The sequence below is a fragment of the Toxorhynchites rutilus genome, chromosome 1 (genome assembly GCF_029784135.1).
Source record: "Toxorhynchites rutilus septentrionalis strain SRP chromosome 1, ASM2978413v1, whole genome shotgun sequence".
Classification (NCBI taxonomy): domain Eukaryota; kingdom Metazoa; phylum Arthropoda; class Insecta; order Diptera; family Culicidae; genus Toxorhynchites; species Toxorhynchites rutilus.
Genome location: NC_073744.1, coordinates 129650645 through 129670990, shown reverse-complemented (window position 1 = coordinate 129670990; position 20346 = coordinate 129650645). Strand labels below are relative to the sequence as shown.

The 20346-nt window shown below is 38.6% G+C and overlaps 1 protein-coding gene across 3 annotated transcripts in view; it reads right to left on the bottom strand.

The window, feature by feature from the left end:
• LOC129763501 (low-density lipoprotein receptor-related protein 4) overlaps positions 1–20346 on the bottom strand; it is a 99632-nt gene that overhangs the window by 48753 nt on the left and 30533 nt on the right. For all 3 annotated transcript variants that reach the window (XM_055762626.1, XM_055762625.1, XM_055762627.1), the window contains exon 3: positions 9326–10214. In XM_055762626.1, coding sequence (XP_055618601.1) covers positions 9326–10214 — 889 coding nt within the window. The remainder of the gene's footprint in view (positions 1–9325; positions 10215–20346) is intronic.

Here is a 20346-nt window from a genome sequence, read left to right as displayed (position 1 = left end):
ATATAATGATGGCGTCAGATATATTTTTTTACCACCCCTTCAATATGGGTATCAATTGAAAGGGTTTGGCTAGTAGAACACAGTTATTTATGAAAAAGGCAAATCCAAGATGGCGGCCGCTACAAAATGGCGGATTACATATTTTCTCAGCACCCCATCATTATGGGTATCAAATGAAAGGGATTGACTAGTAGAAAACAGTTATTCATGAAAAATGCAAATCCAAAATGGCGAATTACATATTTTCTCAGAAGCCCATCAATTTGAATATCAAATGAAAAAACTCGACTAGTAGAACACAGTTATTTATGAAAATGCAAATCCAAAATGGCCGCCACCACAATATGGCGCCATATTTTTTTTCAAATCCCCATCCGTATGGGTATCAATCGAAAGTGCTCGACTGGTCCAAATCCAAGATGGTCGCAGTTGCCAAATGAACAATTACTTTTTAATGGTTTCATTCAGCTTGACCTGTTTCTATGCATGTTTGAGTGTTTATAGGGTTATCCTACATTAATTGAAATTTGAACCCGTTCCTGATCACTGATTGATATGAAATTTGGAACATACCTGTAGTTCTACTGTCGTTATAAAACTGCGTATTCCATGATCTTGAAAAATTCAATTTGGCCCCTAAAAAATGGCTGAATGGATTGACTTGGAGAATACACTATATTATGAATAACATAAATTCGAAAAGGTCACTGCCACAAAATGGTCGATTATGTATTTTTTGCAATCTCCTCAATATTGGTATCAAATGAAATGATTTGACTAATAGAATACTGTACATCATCAAAATATTCCGAAGAAAGCTGGGTAAGAAATAAAAATAAAAAAAAGTTGAATGGCTATATTGTAGAGAAGTATACTAATGATACAGATAATTTACTAAAAACTAGAAAATAAAATGAGTTAAAAAGCTTTTTAAGTTAAACGGATTAATGCTAGAAAATAATTAGGCAGTAAGTAGCAGCTAGTAGTTATCACATCCGTCAATTCATTAATCTAGCGTAATGATGAGACTAAAATTAAGTCGTGGGGTATATGATGAAACAACTAACTGTGGATAATGGAAATCCAACGTTTATTTCTTACCTAATTTTATTCGGAATATTTTCATGATGTACTGCATTCTATCAGTCAAATCATTTCATCTGTTATCGATATTGAGAGGATTGCAAAAAAAATACATAGTCGACCATTTAGTGGCAGCACCCTTTTTGAATTTATGTTGTTTATTATGTTTTGTGTTCTCCAAGTCAATCCATTCAGCCATTTTTTAGCGACGACCAAATTGAATTTTTCAAGATCATGGAATACGCAGTTTCATAATGACAGTAGAATTAAAAGTGTCTTCCAAATTTCAGATCAATCAGTCAACAGGAACGGGGTCAATTTTCTATTAATGTGGGACCATTATCGGGGATCACTAGATGCGATTGACATCGCCAACATAGATAGTGTTGCGGTTGCCCAATGTGTAGAAGGCCTGAGTCATAGTAAGATTATGAGAGCGACATAGATTTCTTCACAGAACAACGTAGGACTACGTCTTTCATTAGGTGTGACAAATCAGAAAACCGGACACCGGTGAACGGAATTTGACGATTTCCATACCAATCGAATTGGAAATTCTCTAAGATTTTTTTGATATGCTACACATTACAGTTCCATAGTCTGGAACTGGTTGAAATTGATGAAGATTGGAAGCAGTGGCGTAGCGTGACCGGGTGACACCCGGGCGGGTCACTAGGGTGTCCCCTCTTACAAACTCATCTAAACATGTAACGTATTTATTATAATATTAGATAGGACGAACAAGATTTACATTTAAGTACCTATTCTATCAAATTCCATTTAAAAATGTTATTCAAATTGAACTTTGGACTTTTTTTTGGCACAATCCCAAATGAAATGAGAAAAGAAAACAGAAAGAAATGTCTGCTCGCATACATACAAACCATTTTTAAGCTTTTAAAACAGCTCATTATTTACGCATTTGACTCTCCAGCACACGAAATGGCATTATTTCTGCCGAAGATGAAATGTTTTCTGCCAACGCTAGTTTGGGTGCAAAAAATAATAAAAAAAACCCACTCGTATTACCATAATAAGTACTATTGTCTATATCTGCCCTATATCGAGTTCAATGAAAATTCAATTTAAATTGCATGCGTCGTGTACAACTTCTTTATAATGGGTATTTCAATAGGGACGCTGCAAAAGTAGCCCGATAGGGACAGAAACGACGCCATATTTTTTCCCGCTCTCTTGTCATTTCTCTTCAGTAAGGTTTGCCATTTCAAAATGGAAAGATATACGATCCAACAACGAGTCGAGATTATTAATATTTACTGCCGAAATTCGGAGTCACTGGCCTCACTTTTAAGAGTGTAACGCCTAATTTATGCTCGTCATAATCGTCCTGCCATATCAACAATTGAGCGTCTAGTGAAAAAAATTGAATCCACAGGCACAGCACAAAATGTTCCCGTGCCAGTGAGACAAATAAGTGCCCGTAGTGTCTTGACACTAGCGCATCAATTGAGGAAGACCCAAATCAGTCTCTCACACGTCGTTCTCAAGCGTTGGACATCTCTGTGACGTCGTTGTAGCGAATTTTGCGAAAAGACTTTGGCCTACATCCTTACAAGATCAAATTGACGCAAGAGCTGCAGCCTCTTGACCACCAGAAGCGTCGTTTGTTCGTGAATTGGGCTGAGCACCAACTTGAAAATGTCGGATTTTCATCGAAAAATCATCTTCAGCGAGAAGGCTCATTTCTGGCGGAATGGCTCCGACAATTAGCAAAATATGCGTTATTGGTATGGCAGCAATCCACACGTATTCCATGAACCACCATTGTCATTGGGCCGTACTTCTTCCGTAATGATTAAGATCGGCACGTTACTGTGAATGAGAATCGCTACCGCTCAATTATAACAGAATATTTTTGGCCCGAATTGGATGATATGGACTTGGACAATATGTGGTTTCAACAGGACGGCGCCACAAGCCACACAGCGAATTTGACAATAGATTTATTGAAAACCAAGTTTGGTGAGCGTGTTATCTCACGAAATTACCCAGTCAATTGGCCGCCTCGGTCGTGCGATTTGACGCCGTTAGACTATTTCCTGTGGGGCTACGTCAAGTCTATGGTCTATGTCAACAAGCCAGCGACGATTGATGAACTTCGTACGAACATCGAACGTGAAATTGCAGCAGTATCGGCTGATTTATGCTTGAAAACCGTCGAAAATTGGGTTCAGCGTCTGGACATCTACAAGCGTGCCCGTGGGGTCCATGCAAAAGAAATCGAGTTCCATGCATGATGGCATCAAATGTACTTTCACATGAATAAAGAAATTGATATCCAAAACCGTTTTTGTTTTATTAAAAAAAAACTTTTCTAGCGCTCTGATTGAGAAAACCCGGTATAAACCTAAATTATGAGACTCTTTTATAAAAAAAACAAATTAGATCACTCCTGCAGGAAACTAAAAAAGCACAGACGTTTTAATCGTGCAATGCTTTTCATTAATAGCCATGCACGGGCGTCAAAGCATAAAATGATGGCATACAAAAATGCCACATCAAATGATGATTTTCCGTCTTTCGCCATCTCATTCACGGCTGTCGAAGGAGAATCCGTTTCGTGCGAGAGATGTTGAAGCTTTTGTGTGAGCGCGCACATAAAACATTGAACTTTGAGAGCGAACGAATCGCTCTCACTTGGTGTGTGTGTGTGTGTGTGTCCCGATTGCATACAATTTCCCTCTTGCGTGCAATTTTGGAAAAAGCTTCAGGTGAGAGAAAAATCTCGCTGAAAGAGTGAGAGGCTGCATTGTCTCAAAGCCACCGCCTATGTTTTTATTTTTGCGATAAAATGTTGATTAAATGTATTCTTGTTCCACGATTTATGCGCATTCGAGTCAACAACTGGTGGAAAAACAAATTCATAACCAATAAAATCATTGTTTTATCTTTCCCCTCATTTGTGCCAAGCAACACCCACGTAATGAAAATTTTCGTTGAGCTTCCACAGTTTGCGAGAGCACTTTTGAGGGAGGGGGGTCGAACATTCCTATCTCTCACGGTAAGCTTACTTCCTTGGGGCTGTTAGACTTAGTGCGGAGGTGGTTGAAGAAATCTCGCACCGTTTTGCACACCCATACATGCTTCCGTATATTCGAGAATGTCAGGATTACTCCGAAATTAGAACCCGCACACAGACTTTCGCTTCCAGTTCATTGAGCGTTTGGTTGGTATTGGTGTTGGTGTTGGTAAACTAACCATCCCCCCCCCCCCTTCTACACCCCTCCAAAAAGGGGCGATTGTCGTTGTGATTAAGTTGCCCCAACTCAACACATAAACTTGGGCCTGATTGCGTCTTTTTATCTTCTCTTCTGTTGAACATCATCCATCCTCCCACCCTTTTGGTGGTTGTTTGCTTCTATTATTGCATCGCAGTATTTCACGCCCACGCACTCCGAAGAAATGGTCCAGTGTCTTCGGAGTGTTATTGCGAGATCAGAAGAAGTGCGTGTGCAGCGGTGGGTGGTGGGATGATGGTGGAATGCTAGGAGACGCGCGCGCCAGTCAATCGATGGCAATTTTATGGCTTCATCGTACACAGCAAACACACTCTGAGCTATGCTACACTGTGCTGTGGAATATGGGGGGTGCGACATATGTCGTGGGAATTTTGCTGGAAGTGTGTTTGCATATCCTGAAATGTTGACGCGTTAGTACCCTTAGTTAGTGCTTATCACGAGACGCAGAGGTGGAAAGGTCAAACGTTATGAATGAAATTATCGCTAGTGGCAATCGTGGGAGAGGGTGGAACGGGAGATGGTATGTGTCACAAATAGATGACCCTTGCGTTTCACGAATTTACACATTACATTGGAAGGGAAGTTTCCCCACATAGCAACACTGGACAATAGAATTGTAGTCATAGGCAGTCTTCAGAAAACATACGCAACGCTGCGCTTGGTACGAACGCAACGTATTCTCTCTTGGTACGAAGTGCACAAAACTCATAAACACGACAGCGAAAAATGTAGGGAAAGTCCGGGCAAGACGCCCATGTTAAGCAAACCAGGATGAACCATGTATTTTTACTACATATTTCAACGTTTCTTCACATCCACAACGTAGCCACGTCTGTTTTCTTTGTAATGACATGAGCAAGAACGATTACGAATAGGTAAACCAACAACAATAACGAGAATTCTAAACGCATTCATATTACACGCCCTTAGGCCATCCATATACTAATACACAGTATTTAACTGTCACTCGAGAGAACTGCCAAACTCACAAGCTGGTGTAAATCAAAGCGCTTAACATACTGCCAGGTGGGTCAAAATGTGAAAACCACTCTATAGCCACGAATTTACAGGATGAAATTAACACACTTCTAAAATGAAAATAATTCATGCAAATTTACTTTTTGTGTATCGAATACGTATTCTATGCAATACAGTATTGCGAAATAATATTGAACTGAAATTGTGTCTGTCGAGTTTTTGTAAATGTTGTGTGTTATGAAATATATAGTCAAATGGTTAAGTAAGCGTTTTGTTTCAAGTAATCGAATAACTTAAGAATCTCCATTGAAATTTTAAGATTGCAAAACTGGCTCCTTTCAATTTTCGCGAATTTGACGATTATTTCGATTTAAATATGATTTGCGAATGGGCGCACCTTGTTCCATAGATCTGCCTTGAGCTCACCGAGTAGTTTGATAGTTTGGCAATGACAGCTAAATTTGCAACACATCTTGACTCGCGGATCATATCCTCTTGGCCGGGGCCTGATATTACACCATTCTGAACTAAGCGAGGTAAAATGCCCATAAGCGTGTCCAAAATGCATCACAACAACGGGTCAAGATGTCAAACGACATCGAAGCGTTTATTTGGGATAATTCTTTATTCGTTGCTTTTGCCTTCCGCTTCCATTATGTTCTCGAATTTTAGAGGCGTTTTTGTTGTCGAACCGAAAACGTCGAGGAATTTTGAATACAATATTCGTGTTTACAATCGTATTACTCGATTATCTGGAGTATTTTATTTTTGATTTTCGGAAATTTTGAATAATTTGTATTGAATAGCTAATATGGGTATCAAAAGAAAGGGGCTTGACTAGTAGAATGCAGTTATTTATGAAAAATGCAAATCTAAGATGGCGGCCACTACAAAATGGCGGATTACCTATTTTCTCAGAATCCCATCAATATGGGTATCAATTGGAAAGGCTTAACTAGTAGAACGAAGTTGTTTATTAAAAATGCCCAAAAATGTATCAAAAGAAAGTTCTCGACTAGTAGAACATAGCAGATAATGAAAAATCCAATTTCAAGATGGCCGCAGTTCCCAAACAACTAATTACTTTTTGAATGGTTCTTGAAAAATTCAATTGGGACGTATATAAAAAAGTATCTATCCTTTTTAACTTTTTTATCACCGATACAAATAAAAGTCCAATGTAGGGGAAGACGGGGTAAGACGGAGCACTTATAGTTTTATAAGAAATCCTCAGTATTTTGGCAAATATGCTATACAAGAAACATTAATAACACATTTTTATCATTTCCAAACACCCTGCAATTAGTGATCCCCGATAATCGTTCGATTAATCGATTAATCGAATACTTTCTACAGAAATCGATTATTAATCGAACGAATTTTACACAACCAATAATCGAAGCGAACGAATATTTCACGTCGATTAATCTATCCAAATCCAGAGCAAAAAAACCTATGGCTGCTGTGGTTTTATCCTAAAAATCAATCATTATCTTTGACGCTACCCTAAACTCCTAAACGAAGCTCAATGCCGTCAACGCGAATTGAGCTTCGTTTACGAGTTTAGGGAAGTTTTGAAGATAATAATTGATTTTCAGGCGGAATGAATCCTTTTTTGCTCCCAAATGGCTTTCTAACAAAAGAGAAATATAAGTCTAATTATTATTTCTCTCAGTGTGACAATTAATCGATTATTTGGGCGATTAATCGTATCGAATAACAAACTGCTGAAATGTATTCGATTAATGGATGAACGATTAATTTAAAAAATCGGGGATCACTACTTGTAACACTTGAGCGCATGTTGTAAAAAACCAAGTTTTCGTCCATTGCGGTTGCTAGTTTTCAAGGTAACCAAAATAAGGATTTCTCCAGCAAAAACTGTATATTCCGTTAGTTATGCTGGAATGTTTCGCGTCTGAACACAACAATAAAGTTTAAATGGCCATTCTTTTAAATGAAGATAGTTGTTATATCCTACACTATATACTTTGATTCAACCGACTTCTTACATATCTCTGGAACTCAGGAAAAATGAGTGGTTCTATAGTTGTGAAACGCAGTGTATCCGTTGGCATGGAATGACTGTATATGAATATCTTATTGTTTGGTTTTATTCTCGGTTTCATTCACTCAATATTTTTTTTAAATAGGTTGTTGTTTTGTTTTTGCGAACGTGTCCCGTTTTCAGTCCGGAACTATTTGGTCAGCCTAGTCAAATGAGTATGAAAAATCATCTTTTTCAAAAGCTTTGGAATGTTTGTATGAATGGAAGCGGACATCTCTTTATTTTTTCATCTCTTTTGGGATTGCACCCAAAAAAAAAGGCTCATACGATGTTAACGGGGATCGAACCAAGGGCGGCTAACATTCAAGGCTATTTCACAAATAACAAATGCTATACCAGTATTTGAAAGTCATGAACGGTGCCGAAAATATTCACGTTCACAACATTCAAATACGACGAATTTCAGTCTACCTGCTCAAGCGAGAGTCGATAAATACGAAACAACACTATCAGTGAACACCAGTGGAATGAACATCAACATCAACTTACCATGAAGTTCATTTTTCATTTGCTTCTTCATTTTCGTCATGATATTCGAAACGTTGAAATTGAATATCATTGCGTGTTAGTGAAAATCAAAACCTAAAATTCAACGTCAACCAGTTGAGAGTGAAATCGATTAATGGTAAAGAATGGCCATTCATCACACAAAACTCTTATTTTTAGAGAATTCGACAATGGAGTGAACAGTATAACTCTGAATATGTTTTATGAATCTACTTTCGATTGGCCGGAAATGGCATAACATCTATGGGCAATGGGTTAAAATAACAGACGAGCCGAAAACGAACATAATCTTGTTTGGATTTCTGGTTTAATGATACTGGTTCTAAATGACCAGCCATGTTATAAATCCCCTACAATATGGGCATTGGATGAAATGGCGGTAGTAAAAGAGTATAGAAAGCGGAAACGGAAATGGAAACGGGAACGAAAAAGGAATCGGTAACGGAAACGGAACGCTCAACCACACAACGGTCAACGCTCTACGAAAACCAATGTTGTCTGTTCCGGATTCCTAATCCTTTCTTTTGTTCTAAATACGGAAATCTAAATACGTTTAAAAAAAAATAATAAAAATTCACTGCAAGGGATGAAGATCGACTTAACATTCGTGATAATCACCTGAAATTATTGACAGTAATGAAAGTGCCTGAATGCAGGCTTTTCGATATTCATTCATGCTGTTTTCGTTCAATATACTAAACAAAGTTCACGCGTCTCGACTCTTGTGTTATATTAATTGTAACAGATAATGATTGTGTTTCAACAGAAGAGAATTCATCTGACACTGGGAAAAAGCTAACTCCTTCATTCGTGAATAAATTTTGATAATTTGTGGCACTGGTCATGACATTTTCTGTTATTTTTAGGCTCATGTAAGAAATCGGGACGACAAAACATGTGCTCAATTTTGGGTGTATATGTTACTCTATAGGACATGTATCCATATATAACCATTCTATACCAAACCGATGTAGTTATTCTCAGATTTTCGTGAATAGTGGTAGTTTTGCAAACACTAGATCCGTTTTTTTTATTTTTCAGTTTAGCGTGGAATGGCTGTATAACGGGTGAGTCATAAATAGCGGGGCTTGATTCATGTCACGTTTTCCGCCCCACGCGCTGGGGAGAGACAAACAGTTTTGTGAGGTTTTGTTCTCCTATTTGTGGGCGTTGTTCGTGCTAAGTGTGTTTTCGTTTGTTTGCGATGAAGGTCACAGAATCACACAAAGAACTGTTTGCGCAATCCTGCACAGATAATTTGTAAAAAGCAGCATAAGAATGAAAATATTATGGTATGGTTATTACGCCATTACGCGAAGGATTGGTTGACTGCTCATAACACAATCCCCCAAACGTACCATAGGTTTGGTCAATCGAGTAAACAAGTAAATTGAGTAAATCGATTTAAACATCTCGTGATCATACTTACTTTCTGCTACAGTTCAGCTCATCCGACAGATCGGTACAGTCGTTATCGCCATCGCAGACCCACTCCGGTGGAATACACAACTCATTCTGACACTTGTACTTTCCCTCCGTGCACTCGTGCTTGTTGCCGCAGTGCGTCTCGTCGGTGAAATCTCCACAATCGTCATCCCCGTCACAGAGCCAATCCCTTGCGATACATGTGCGAGTGGTAGCGCACAATACGTGCGTTCCGCTCGCTTCACAACTGTCCTTCATCTGCTTGGCCAGCTCCTGGTGGACAACTTCGCAGTTTTGTTCATCCTCCGAGAGAATGCAATCCGCTTGTCCATTACAGTGCAAATCAGTGTGGATGCACGCACAACTCTTGTCACAACGGAACTCCTTCGGTTCGCACTTGATGTCGCAGTTGTCTATCCCAGGCGAAGCGTCTCCATTGCCGGCGCCCTCGTTCAGCAGCTCGCCTTCCGGAATGAAAATCTTCTCCGGTGTGTACTCGTACCCATTGTGGTGGAAGCGGTAGTCCTCGGTTCGTTCACCACCCGCGAATCGAATGATTCCCATGGTGCCAAACCCGGGCGGAACGTAGATCGGGATGGGTCGTGTACGCGAACCGCTCCGCACATCGGGCACCTCCAGGCTCACATTGTACACGGGTGCTAGTGGCCCCGGTGCCAGCTTAAGTTTCCCTTGCGGCAGCGGGGTTCGGACATTTGCCTTCGCTTTGGAGTTTGATTTTGCTTTGATCAGTCTACCCTCGGAGGATTTCACCTTACCGGTGGGATAAGGCTGACGAGGTCCGGTGATTTGTGGTGCACCTGGATATTGAATTGGCTGCGAATGTCTGCGATGATTGTTCAGTGGGTTGGGCGTTATGTCTTCGTCGCACACCACTGCAATAAGAAGAATGAAAATTTGTTAGTATTTCATCATTCATTAGTATTCATGTTAACACCAGAAAATTTGTCAATAATAAAAAAATATATAAATTGAACTATTTATATATTTTTTATTCAATTAATTCTGATGATGATGATTGCAATTATGCAAAAAAACATAATTTATTCGTAAAATCTATGTAGTCGACATATAGTTATACAACATGGCTTGTAGGATAGGATAGATTAGAGCAGGGGGTTTCCGATTTTTTTTATGGCAGAGCACTATTTATAGCAAAAACATTTAACGGAGCACCTGCATTTTTTAATGAACAAAACAAATCCTATTTGCATTGACATTACCCAACTGGGAACAACTCTATTTCGATTGCTCGTCACAGTTACGAAATTAGATTAAAGATTTTTTTTTAAGGTGGGCTTTGAAGTGGGAGCATTTGCTATAACTTCGCGGAGCACCATTTGAAAACCCCTGGATTAGAGTATAAACATAGCGTAGATAGATATAAACTTTGTATTGCCTTTTCCTTAGAATATTTCCTTCGTAAACAATATAATCTTTCTTTCCCTACACATTCTTAAATAAACAAAACCAGCATAAGCAGTTATCTCCATCCTGCTGTACCTTCTTATTCAGGGTTTACATTGGTGCACCATTGGTGGAATAGAAATAAACTAGTATTATACGATCATTTGAATGCGACAGTCTTTTTTTTTATCCCATTTATTTATTTCTTAGGCTCATTAGCATTTTATCAGTAACAGAGCCGAGTTTTTATCGTGTACATGTACATATGTTTATGTTTCTATAAATTGTGAATCACACAGTAGTAGTAGTAGAGCCATTTAGGCGTTAGGTTTTTCTGTTCCATTACATTATGGTAAATTACACTGTAGTAGCCATTTAGGCGTAAGGGTATTCTATCTGTTCTTCCATTGTTCAGCAAACCGGACAGCGGAGACAGTTGATATTGATCATTGTTGGGTTATTTGTAGAAAAGCAGCCCGATGTTTCTTGCAGAGCAGAGCAGTTGTATGGATGAATCGATCTTATTTCGACTAGAGATGTGCCATCCGCTCATGAGCTGTTCCAAAGAGTCGACTCTTTAAAGTGAGTTGATACGGAACAGCTCGCAAAAAAAAACGCACAGCTCTTCAGCTCACTTTGAAAATTATGCAATGGTAGTAATGGTGATGGTTTTCGCTGGGTGTACTGTTGTAGAACTATAGTTGTGTGGCGAAGTTGTTGAGATTGTGCATCATTCGCCAAACTGATATCCATCGCTTCCTGCGCGGAACCTAAAAAAATGTATCATAACAAAAATAACAAACATAAAACATAACAATAACAAAAATAAAATACTTACCTCCGAATCGATTCCCTTCCACTAGAGAAATGACGAATAAAGAAAGAGACTAGAGAAATGACAAAAATTTACGATAATTTTGCTCCAGTACACACGCAGTAACATTTTGTTTTCCGATGAGTATAGCGTATTGACAACTGAGCTGAAGAGCTGTTCATAAAGAACAGCTCTTTTAGGTGAGCTGAACTGATCTGAACTGTTCACCATGATGAGCTGGTTTGCACATCTCTAATTTCGACCGTGGATCGTTCTCCATCGCTGATGATGGTTGCGTGGACGTAGTTATTCTATAACAACACAAAGATGGTCAATTGAGGGCCCTGAGTTTGAACTCAATCGCTTAGTAAGCGAATGCGTAACCAAGTGTTTGTCAGCAAAAGAAACTTCATTCCGCGAATGACGGTATAATTATATATGCACGTGCTTATATAATTCTTATGGCATGGACATCTTTCAATGAAAATCAGTCATAAAAACGCATATCACAATGAAATTTTTCTTTAGAATCAAGTTTTGTACCAAAGAAACAGTATTTTGGTTTGGTTTTTGCTCATTTTCTGTTAAACCGGAACTTGCCACTTAGAATACCTGCAAGTTGGTTATTTGGCATAAAAGTCTCAATCAAGTACATTTTTTTAATACAACTATAGAACTTTATGTTGGTCGTAAAATGGACGGTGAACGCGATGAGTTTCTCGAGCTGAAACAAGGTTTTCGTGAAAATTTTGCACAATTCACAAGTGTTGTGCTACTGTCAGTCTCTTCATAATGAAATGACACATCAAACCAAACAAAATGTTTAACAACATTTCTGAGCAATTAAACTCGAGAAAGGGGTTTCAGAATGTTAGAGGCCTTTTAAATGAAAAAAATTATAGAAGGTTGTATCCAAGACACGACAGTATTGTTGACGTAGAACTACGCTGTTATTTTATTCAAGTCGCTTGTTTTAAACTTCGGATATTATTTAATAATGCTGTGAAATTTTAGAACTAACTGTTTTGTAGAATGGTTTGATCGTTCTGAAATGGGTTTTTTTTTCATTGTAGAATCAATTGTCAATAGTTGATTGATGATTCATTCTTGCCCTCGCAGAATACACTAGCCCTATCGTATATCGCAATTTGTTTCTTGTCAATTCATTGAAAATTTAACTCGAACGCTATTCCGGTGGCATTTTTCGCAATTGTTGCACCAGTACCATTATTCAACATCTTATAACTACATCCATATATCTTTGGAACCGTATAGAAACAACAAACAATGACAATATTTTCAAGTATCAATTATCATGCTACCTCAGTGGAATCGCACCTCTAGGAATCGTTCGTACAACGTAAATAAAGAGCCAAACAAGCGTTTGTCATAGCATGCATACAGAACCTACATTACATACATTGGTGGCTCAAAGCTACTAGAAATATAAAAACTTCTCATCATTTTGCGCTATTCTCGAAAGAAACGCTTCTGTTAATTTTACTGGCCTCGAAAAAAGTTGCATTACTATCTCATGCTCACGATAAGCGCAGGTCATCCTTAGCGGAGAAAGTTTTGCTACTGGTGAGCGAAACCAAAACATATACAAAATTCCAGAACGAAATTTACTTTCATGGTGAATAAATAAACGAACGAATATCTTTCTGTTAATCGCAACAACCTCGAAAAGAGTAGCATTGTTTCATTATGATCAAGATTAGCGCAAATGCAATCCTAGTTGAAGTTTTGCGACTAGCACGCGAATCCAAATAACTTATAACATTCCAGCACGACATTCAAGATCCTTGGTATTCCCCAAATAATCTTTTGGTGAACAACCTTAACGCCTGCTTCGTCATGGCGTCAGTTCAATGCATTGATGCAATGTCAAAGACACCAACGAAGCGTTTATGATGACGGAAAACAAACAATGTTAATAGCTTGAAGCATCTAAATATACACACACTTATCTCCGTTTTGCGCTCTTCTCAACGAAAGCCCTTTCTATTAATATTGCCTGTTTAGATTAGCTTTGTTGTTATCCTTGGTGGAAAGAGTTTTGCTATCGCCATGCGAAACCAAATCACAGGCAGAATTCCAGAACAATTATTTTCTTGGTGAGCCGATGATAGCCTATCTAGCCTAGCAACGGTGTTTTCCAATTGATGTCCTCACGATGAATGAACGTTTACCTCAGCGAGATCCACTGTTTATACTGTAGGCAAATATTCCCATTCGTTATTCACCTTCTTTTCTTTTGGTCACGGACACTTCAAATCTTACGATTTCCTCTTCGTTGCTCGTTATTGACAGCTCTGTTCGGGAAAGCACACAAATGGACAGAACAAATGTATGGGGAAATGAGATTGCTTCCAATTTTCATCAATTTAATCCATATACAGACTATGGGATAGTAATGTATAGCATATCAAACACATCTTAGAAAATTTCAGATTCGATTGGTATGTCGTTAAAATCCGTTCACAGCAAAAATAGTTATTAACGTTAACTTTATTTTATAAAAACGTGGCCTTTTTTCTGATTTAGCACCCTTAATAAACGACGTAGTTCTACGTCAAAAAATATGGTTCCTCCTCGAAATATGGTCATGGGATGATAACATATGGTCTTTGAAAAATGTTTTGACATTCGATAACATAAAAAGCCCTGCGAAAAATATTCGCAAGAATTTACTCTCATGGGCCTTTCATATTCTTCTAGCAACTGAAACCACCTGAGACATAAACGTCAGAAACGAAGACATGTATGGAAACATTGGAACATTGTGCAACTAAATAGAAATAATGTTGTTCATATATGGTGACCCTAATCAAACTAAAGCACCAACAACGATAATGAAAGCATTCTACTTCATGTCGTCGGGAAGAATGAAACGCTATATTTTACATTCGGCAAAGTAGAATTTTTCGGTCTCAGCCAAATAAATCATGGACAAAATCGCAGTAATAGAATACTCAATTTCTATACAAAACTAAACAACTGAAAATCGATTAGTAGTATAGAGAAGTGCTGAATAAAAAGACAAAGACGGATTGAGACAGTTAAATGTAGGCTACAATCAATAAATTGACAAAATGTAATGAAATGCAAAGCGTTTAAACTGCTAAACAATTCAGAGATCCGAGAAAAACAAATTGGGATAGTTATCATTCCAGACTTCAGGAGAAAATTTTGATATCAGTGGAAGGTATTTCTTCCACTGAACAGCTTGAAATAGTTTCATCAGAATTTGAAACCAATATTAAATCCACCTTCGAAAAAAACTGTCCACTGAAGCAAAAAACTTCAAGGAAGGACGCATCTTGGTGGAATAAAAAACTTGAAAGGCTTAGAAAATTGTCTAGAAAACTTTTCAACAAAGCAAAAATTACCTCTGATTGGACAGATCACAAAAACTGTCTAACATAATATTACATAGAAATCCGTAAATCTAAGAGAAAGGATTGGAAGTTCACCTGTGAACAGGTAGAAAGTTTACCTGTTGTAGCAAGGCTTCATAAAGCCCTTTCTAAGGATCATAACAACGGACTTGGTAGTCTGAAAAAAGGAAATGGTCAATATAACATTCCCAGGAAACACTTATTATTAACACATGATGGAAACACACTTCCCAGGCTCAATCCAATTGATTTCCGGACACGCACAGGTCTTCAACACAGCTCAATCTTGTCTAATCAGAGCCGAGAATAGAGCTAATGAATTGGCTAGGGCGGTCTTCACGAAGTCAAGGGTTGAATGGGCAGTGGATTCCTTGAAGCCCTTTAAATCTCCAGGACCAGACGGGATTTATCCGGTGCTGTTACAAAAAAGCAAGGATATCACTGTCCCTCTTCTAACGGAGATGTTTAGAGCTAGTATGGTAATAAGCTACATTCCTAGTAAATGGTGAGAAGTCCGGGTTATATTTATTCCCAAGGCTGGCAAACGTGACAGGACGACTCCCAAAGCGTATAGACCAATTAGCCTAACATCTGTCATCTTAAAAATGATGGAAAAGGTCATTGATCTCCATATCAAATCATCATATTTGAACAGGAGACCATTGAGCAAATATCAATTTGCCTACCAAGCAAATAAATCAACTGAAACAGCGTTTCACACGTTAATTTCAAAAATAGAGAAGTCTTTTGATGCTAAAGAAATCTCACTTACAGCTTTTCTTGATATTGAGGGAGCATTTGACAATGCATCCTACAACTCTATAAATAAAGCTATAAAAAAATGTAGTTTTGACGGTGACCGGAATAAATCGCCACAGTAAACAACTGCAACAGAAACAACCGCTTAGAAAAAGTGTAGTAGGCTAGAAATATTTGGCGCGGGAAAAACATCATGTGCCTCACATTTCTATTATAAATTTATTCTCTTGTTCTCGTTTTTCGAAATTTATTCTGAGGACAATGTAATGGGGACGAAGTCCCCATTTGGCGAGGATAAGGAATCGAGGCGGCCCATGCCGCCAAGATGACGCAATCCGAGTCCACCGCCGACCCGCCGTCGGAAGCGGCGGTGTCTCGCACGCAAACCTGGGATCCACTGATTGCCCGGTTAGTTTGAAACATAGGATACGATCCTTTAGCAATGTCCGACCGAGCTCTAGCGAGCGTCGGACGGTATACGTCTGCCCGGGGCGTTACGTTTGCCTGGGGCGATACGTTTGCCCGGTTAATTCTTGTTTTGAAATACAATACCGCGCCACAATATTTATAGCCTACTACACATTTTATAAGCGGTGGTTTCTGTTGCAGTCGTTTTCTGTGGCGATTTATTCCGGGAACCGTTTTGACATGTGCATCTCCAACTGGATACATGCCATGTTAACCAACCGATTAATAACAGCTAAATTAGGAGGATCTACTCTAGCAACGAAACCTACTAGAGGTTGCCCTCAAGGAGGAGTTCTGTCTCCTCTGTTGTGGTCCCTAGTTGTTGACGATCTTCTTAATAACCTAGCTAATTTAGGATACGAAGTCATTGGTTTTGCTGGTGACATAATCATCTTAGTGAGGGGTAAATGTGAGTATACTGTTTCCAATAGAATGCGAACAGCCCTTAACTACACACTCAAATGGTGCAACTTGGAAGGACTTAGTGTTAATCCTTCAAAAGCAGTCATAATTCCATTTACCAGAAAAAGAAAGTATAAGATTCTACCTCTTAGATTGGGAGGTGTACAATTGGAGCTTTCAAAACGAACCAAATATTTAGATGTCATGCTTGACCAAAACTAAATTGGAACGACCAACTGGAGTATGTAATATCTGAAGCCCAGACTGCTCTCTGGAGTTGTAGTAGTATATTCGGGACTAGTGGGATTTACTCGGCAATTGTGATACCCAGACTAACATATGCTTCGCTAGTGTGGTGGCCTAAAACTACACAAATATCAGCTCAGAAAAAGCTCGATAAACTACAACGTCTGGCATGCTTATCAATAACTGGAGCAATGACTAGCGCACCTTCCAAAGCCCTAGATGCTCTTTTATACCTTCTTCCCTTGCACCAATATGTGCAACTTGAAGCGGAAAAAGGTGCTCTTAGGCTGAAACGTATAAAACATTTTCTAGAAGGAGATCTCACAGGGCATTTGCAAATCCTGAAAGATTTTCAACTGAACACTATAGTAAGCATGAATGAAGACTGGATGGAAACAAAGACTAACTTCAGTGTTCCCTTCAAAGTGATTGAATTCAATCGCAACGAATGGGAAGAAGGTGCTCCCAAAACTCGTCCAGGATTACTCTTGTTTTATACCGATGGATCTAAAATCGGTAAATCTACGGCAGCTGGTGTTACTGGACCAGGAATCGACATGTCAATTCCAATGGGACAGTGGCCTACAGTTTTTCAAGCAGAATGTACAAATATTTGTTTGACTAGAAAATACAGGTATGCCAATATCTGTATCTTCTCAGATAGCCAAGCAGCTCTTAATGCAGTAAAAGCATACACATGTCAGTCAAGGCTAGTTTGGGAATGTATTTTATCCTTAAAACAACTAGCTATTACTAACGAAGTTAACCTATACTGGGTGCCTGGTCACTGCGGTATAGAAGGTAATGAAAAAGCCGATCTCTTAGCAAGATTAGGATCTTCAACTAAATTCGTCGGGCCTGAGCCATTTTGTGGATTATCTACATCATGCATGAAATCGGAGCTCAAAACCTGGGAAATATCAATGATTGAAGCCAACTCTATCAACACCAAGACAATCCAAATTATTCATTGCACCTTGTAACAGAATAACACGCCACCTACTCAGCTTGAATAAGGCAGATTTGAGTACATTATCCTGTCTATTGACCGGACACTGTCCGAGCAGATATCACCTTAAAAAATCGAAAAACTGGCAGATGATAACTGTCGTTTCTGCAATTTCGAAGCTAAGACTTCGGAACATTCACTGTGTCAATGCAGTACACTAATTCAGCGAAGACTGCGAATTCTTGGAAAGGGCATTCTTATGCCTAACGAGATTTCGTCTGCTGAACCAAAACGGGTAAGGAACTTCATAAAGGAAGTCATACCTTCGTGGGGGGGATATGCAAAGTCCTGGTGCGACTATCACTTATTCCCTGAGTGATGGAAAGAACTGACACTGCATACATAGCAAACTGGAGTGCACTACAATAGATCAAACTAATGGTCGCAGTGGTACAATGCTCCTATAGAAGAAGAAAAAAAAACTGCTCAACCGGTATGGAGTTCATGATACGCGCAGAGATGCCAACTTTCCTGATTTTTCAGGATTTCCCAGACTTTTTCGTAAGCTCCCTGATATCCTGACGGACACTCAATTTATCCTGATTTTTCTGAAATGATCCTGGTTTTTCCTAATTTTTATACTCTTTACATTATTCGTAATAAATATACTGGTTTCCATGTCAAAGTATTCTGTCATGATAGTTCTCCGGTTCGCACTTGTAAATATATATCTAACATCAAGTTAAATTCTCTAGACGCAAAGCTGTACTTAACTTTTTTTTATCTCTACTCAATTGTTTCGAGGCTTTCCAAAACAGTGGTAGAAAATTTTATGAAACCAAATTGTCTGATGAATTTATGAAATTATAACAAGATTTGAGGAACAACATTGCTTTGTTGAAGATAATGTGTATGTAGATGTATCCCCAGAGTTATTAGTGTATGAATACATTTCAGAGTCTAAAAGAGAAAATGTTTAAATCCACAGTGAATATAGAAAGATTTTATGTGTTCTTTGTTCGTCTGATTCAAAATAGAATCAACTTTAATGATGGGACTATGGTAAATATATGTATAACCGTACTAATTATCATAAAAATTAGGAAAAATTCAATAAATCTTCCACTGCTGATATGCTTTCCTCATTTGTTGAGTAAAGATTCATTCCAAAGCATGGATGATGAATTCAGTGAAAATTTGAAAATTGATTTCTCTGCAATTGACTGTAGTGATGTTGTAGGTTTTTCGGTAAAAAACATATACGATCAAAAGGTCAGGCGAAACACTAGCATTTCCGTTTATGCGAGTATTTATACCATGCTTATTAATTCTTCTACATATCAGGTCTTCGCCCGTAGAAAGATATACTCTGTTTCTGGTAGGATTTGGAATGGATTCTGTATTATGAGCTGAAACCAAGCAACGTGTTTCTCACATGTATGGCTCGCAGCAGCTTTCGACGAGGAAGCAAACATCCTTTGGGAGGATAGAATATTTAAGCTGTGTGAAAGATGACAAAAGATTGTGAAACAGAACTGTGGATATAAAATTAAATTATAATGCTTTGATTGAAAATTATATTTTTGTTTTCCCAAAAATCGACATGAACTTTTCGGACAACCCATTATGAGCCGCACGCGCCGTATCCGTGCCAATAATCGTTCCAGGACACTTTTGTAGAAGACCACATTCACTGTTTGCCCTGGAGGCACAAAATTTGATGGCTGCTCTCTGCTCCATAATTAAAATTGTGACGCGACAAAAAATCACTGCGTTACTCTTATCAGCCAAAACTAGCTACTGAATCAAGATAACGGTTCACGGTGGAAACGGTAGCTGGTCAGAAGTTGGCGGAAGGTAGTTCGCGCATTGGAGCAGAGATAGCGCCACTTGCCGATTTGAGAGCCCGGTAGTCCCGGAACTTTTTGAATGCACTGTGTATATCCCAAGAACTACCACGCACACGAAGTCAAATCATGTCCAGAGGAGAAGCAAATGCATCTTGACGAAAATGGAGGGAATTCAGCATGCAAAAAAAATCAGTTAACTAATTGTTAGAATATGGGTTGCATTTTGAACTAATAATTCACTGTTTGTTATATTTTTACACGGATATTTAAATTTACTCGGTTTATTTTAACGCGTATTTTAGAATTGACGCGGTTTTCTTTTATGCGGTTTTCGTTTAGGCGGAACATATCCTCCGCGTAAAAAGCGACTCCCGTAAATTATCAGCTGCTGGATATCCCTCAAACGGGGATGGTAGAAAGGGCTACGCGATCAAAATACTGTTCCTTTTTCTTTGATATAGTTTTTATTTATTTGAAAGAAAAAAAGATAAATAGATAGATAGATAGATAGATAGAGTGAGAGATAGAGGGATTGACGAATTTGACTGACGATGTTTCTATCAATCTGAAATATACGGCAGGTCTGCACGTGGGTAGTTGGCCGTTTTTATGCGTCCACCCTTCTTGACGAATATCGATATGCTCCGGCACTGTTACTGTCGAAATTACCTCTGGCTCTGGGTGGTCAGAGTATTCTCGCTGCTTTTCTAC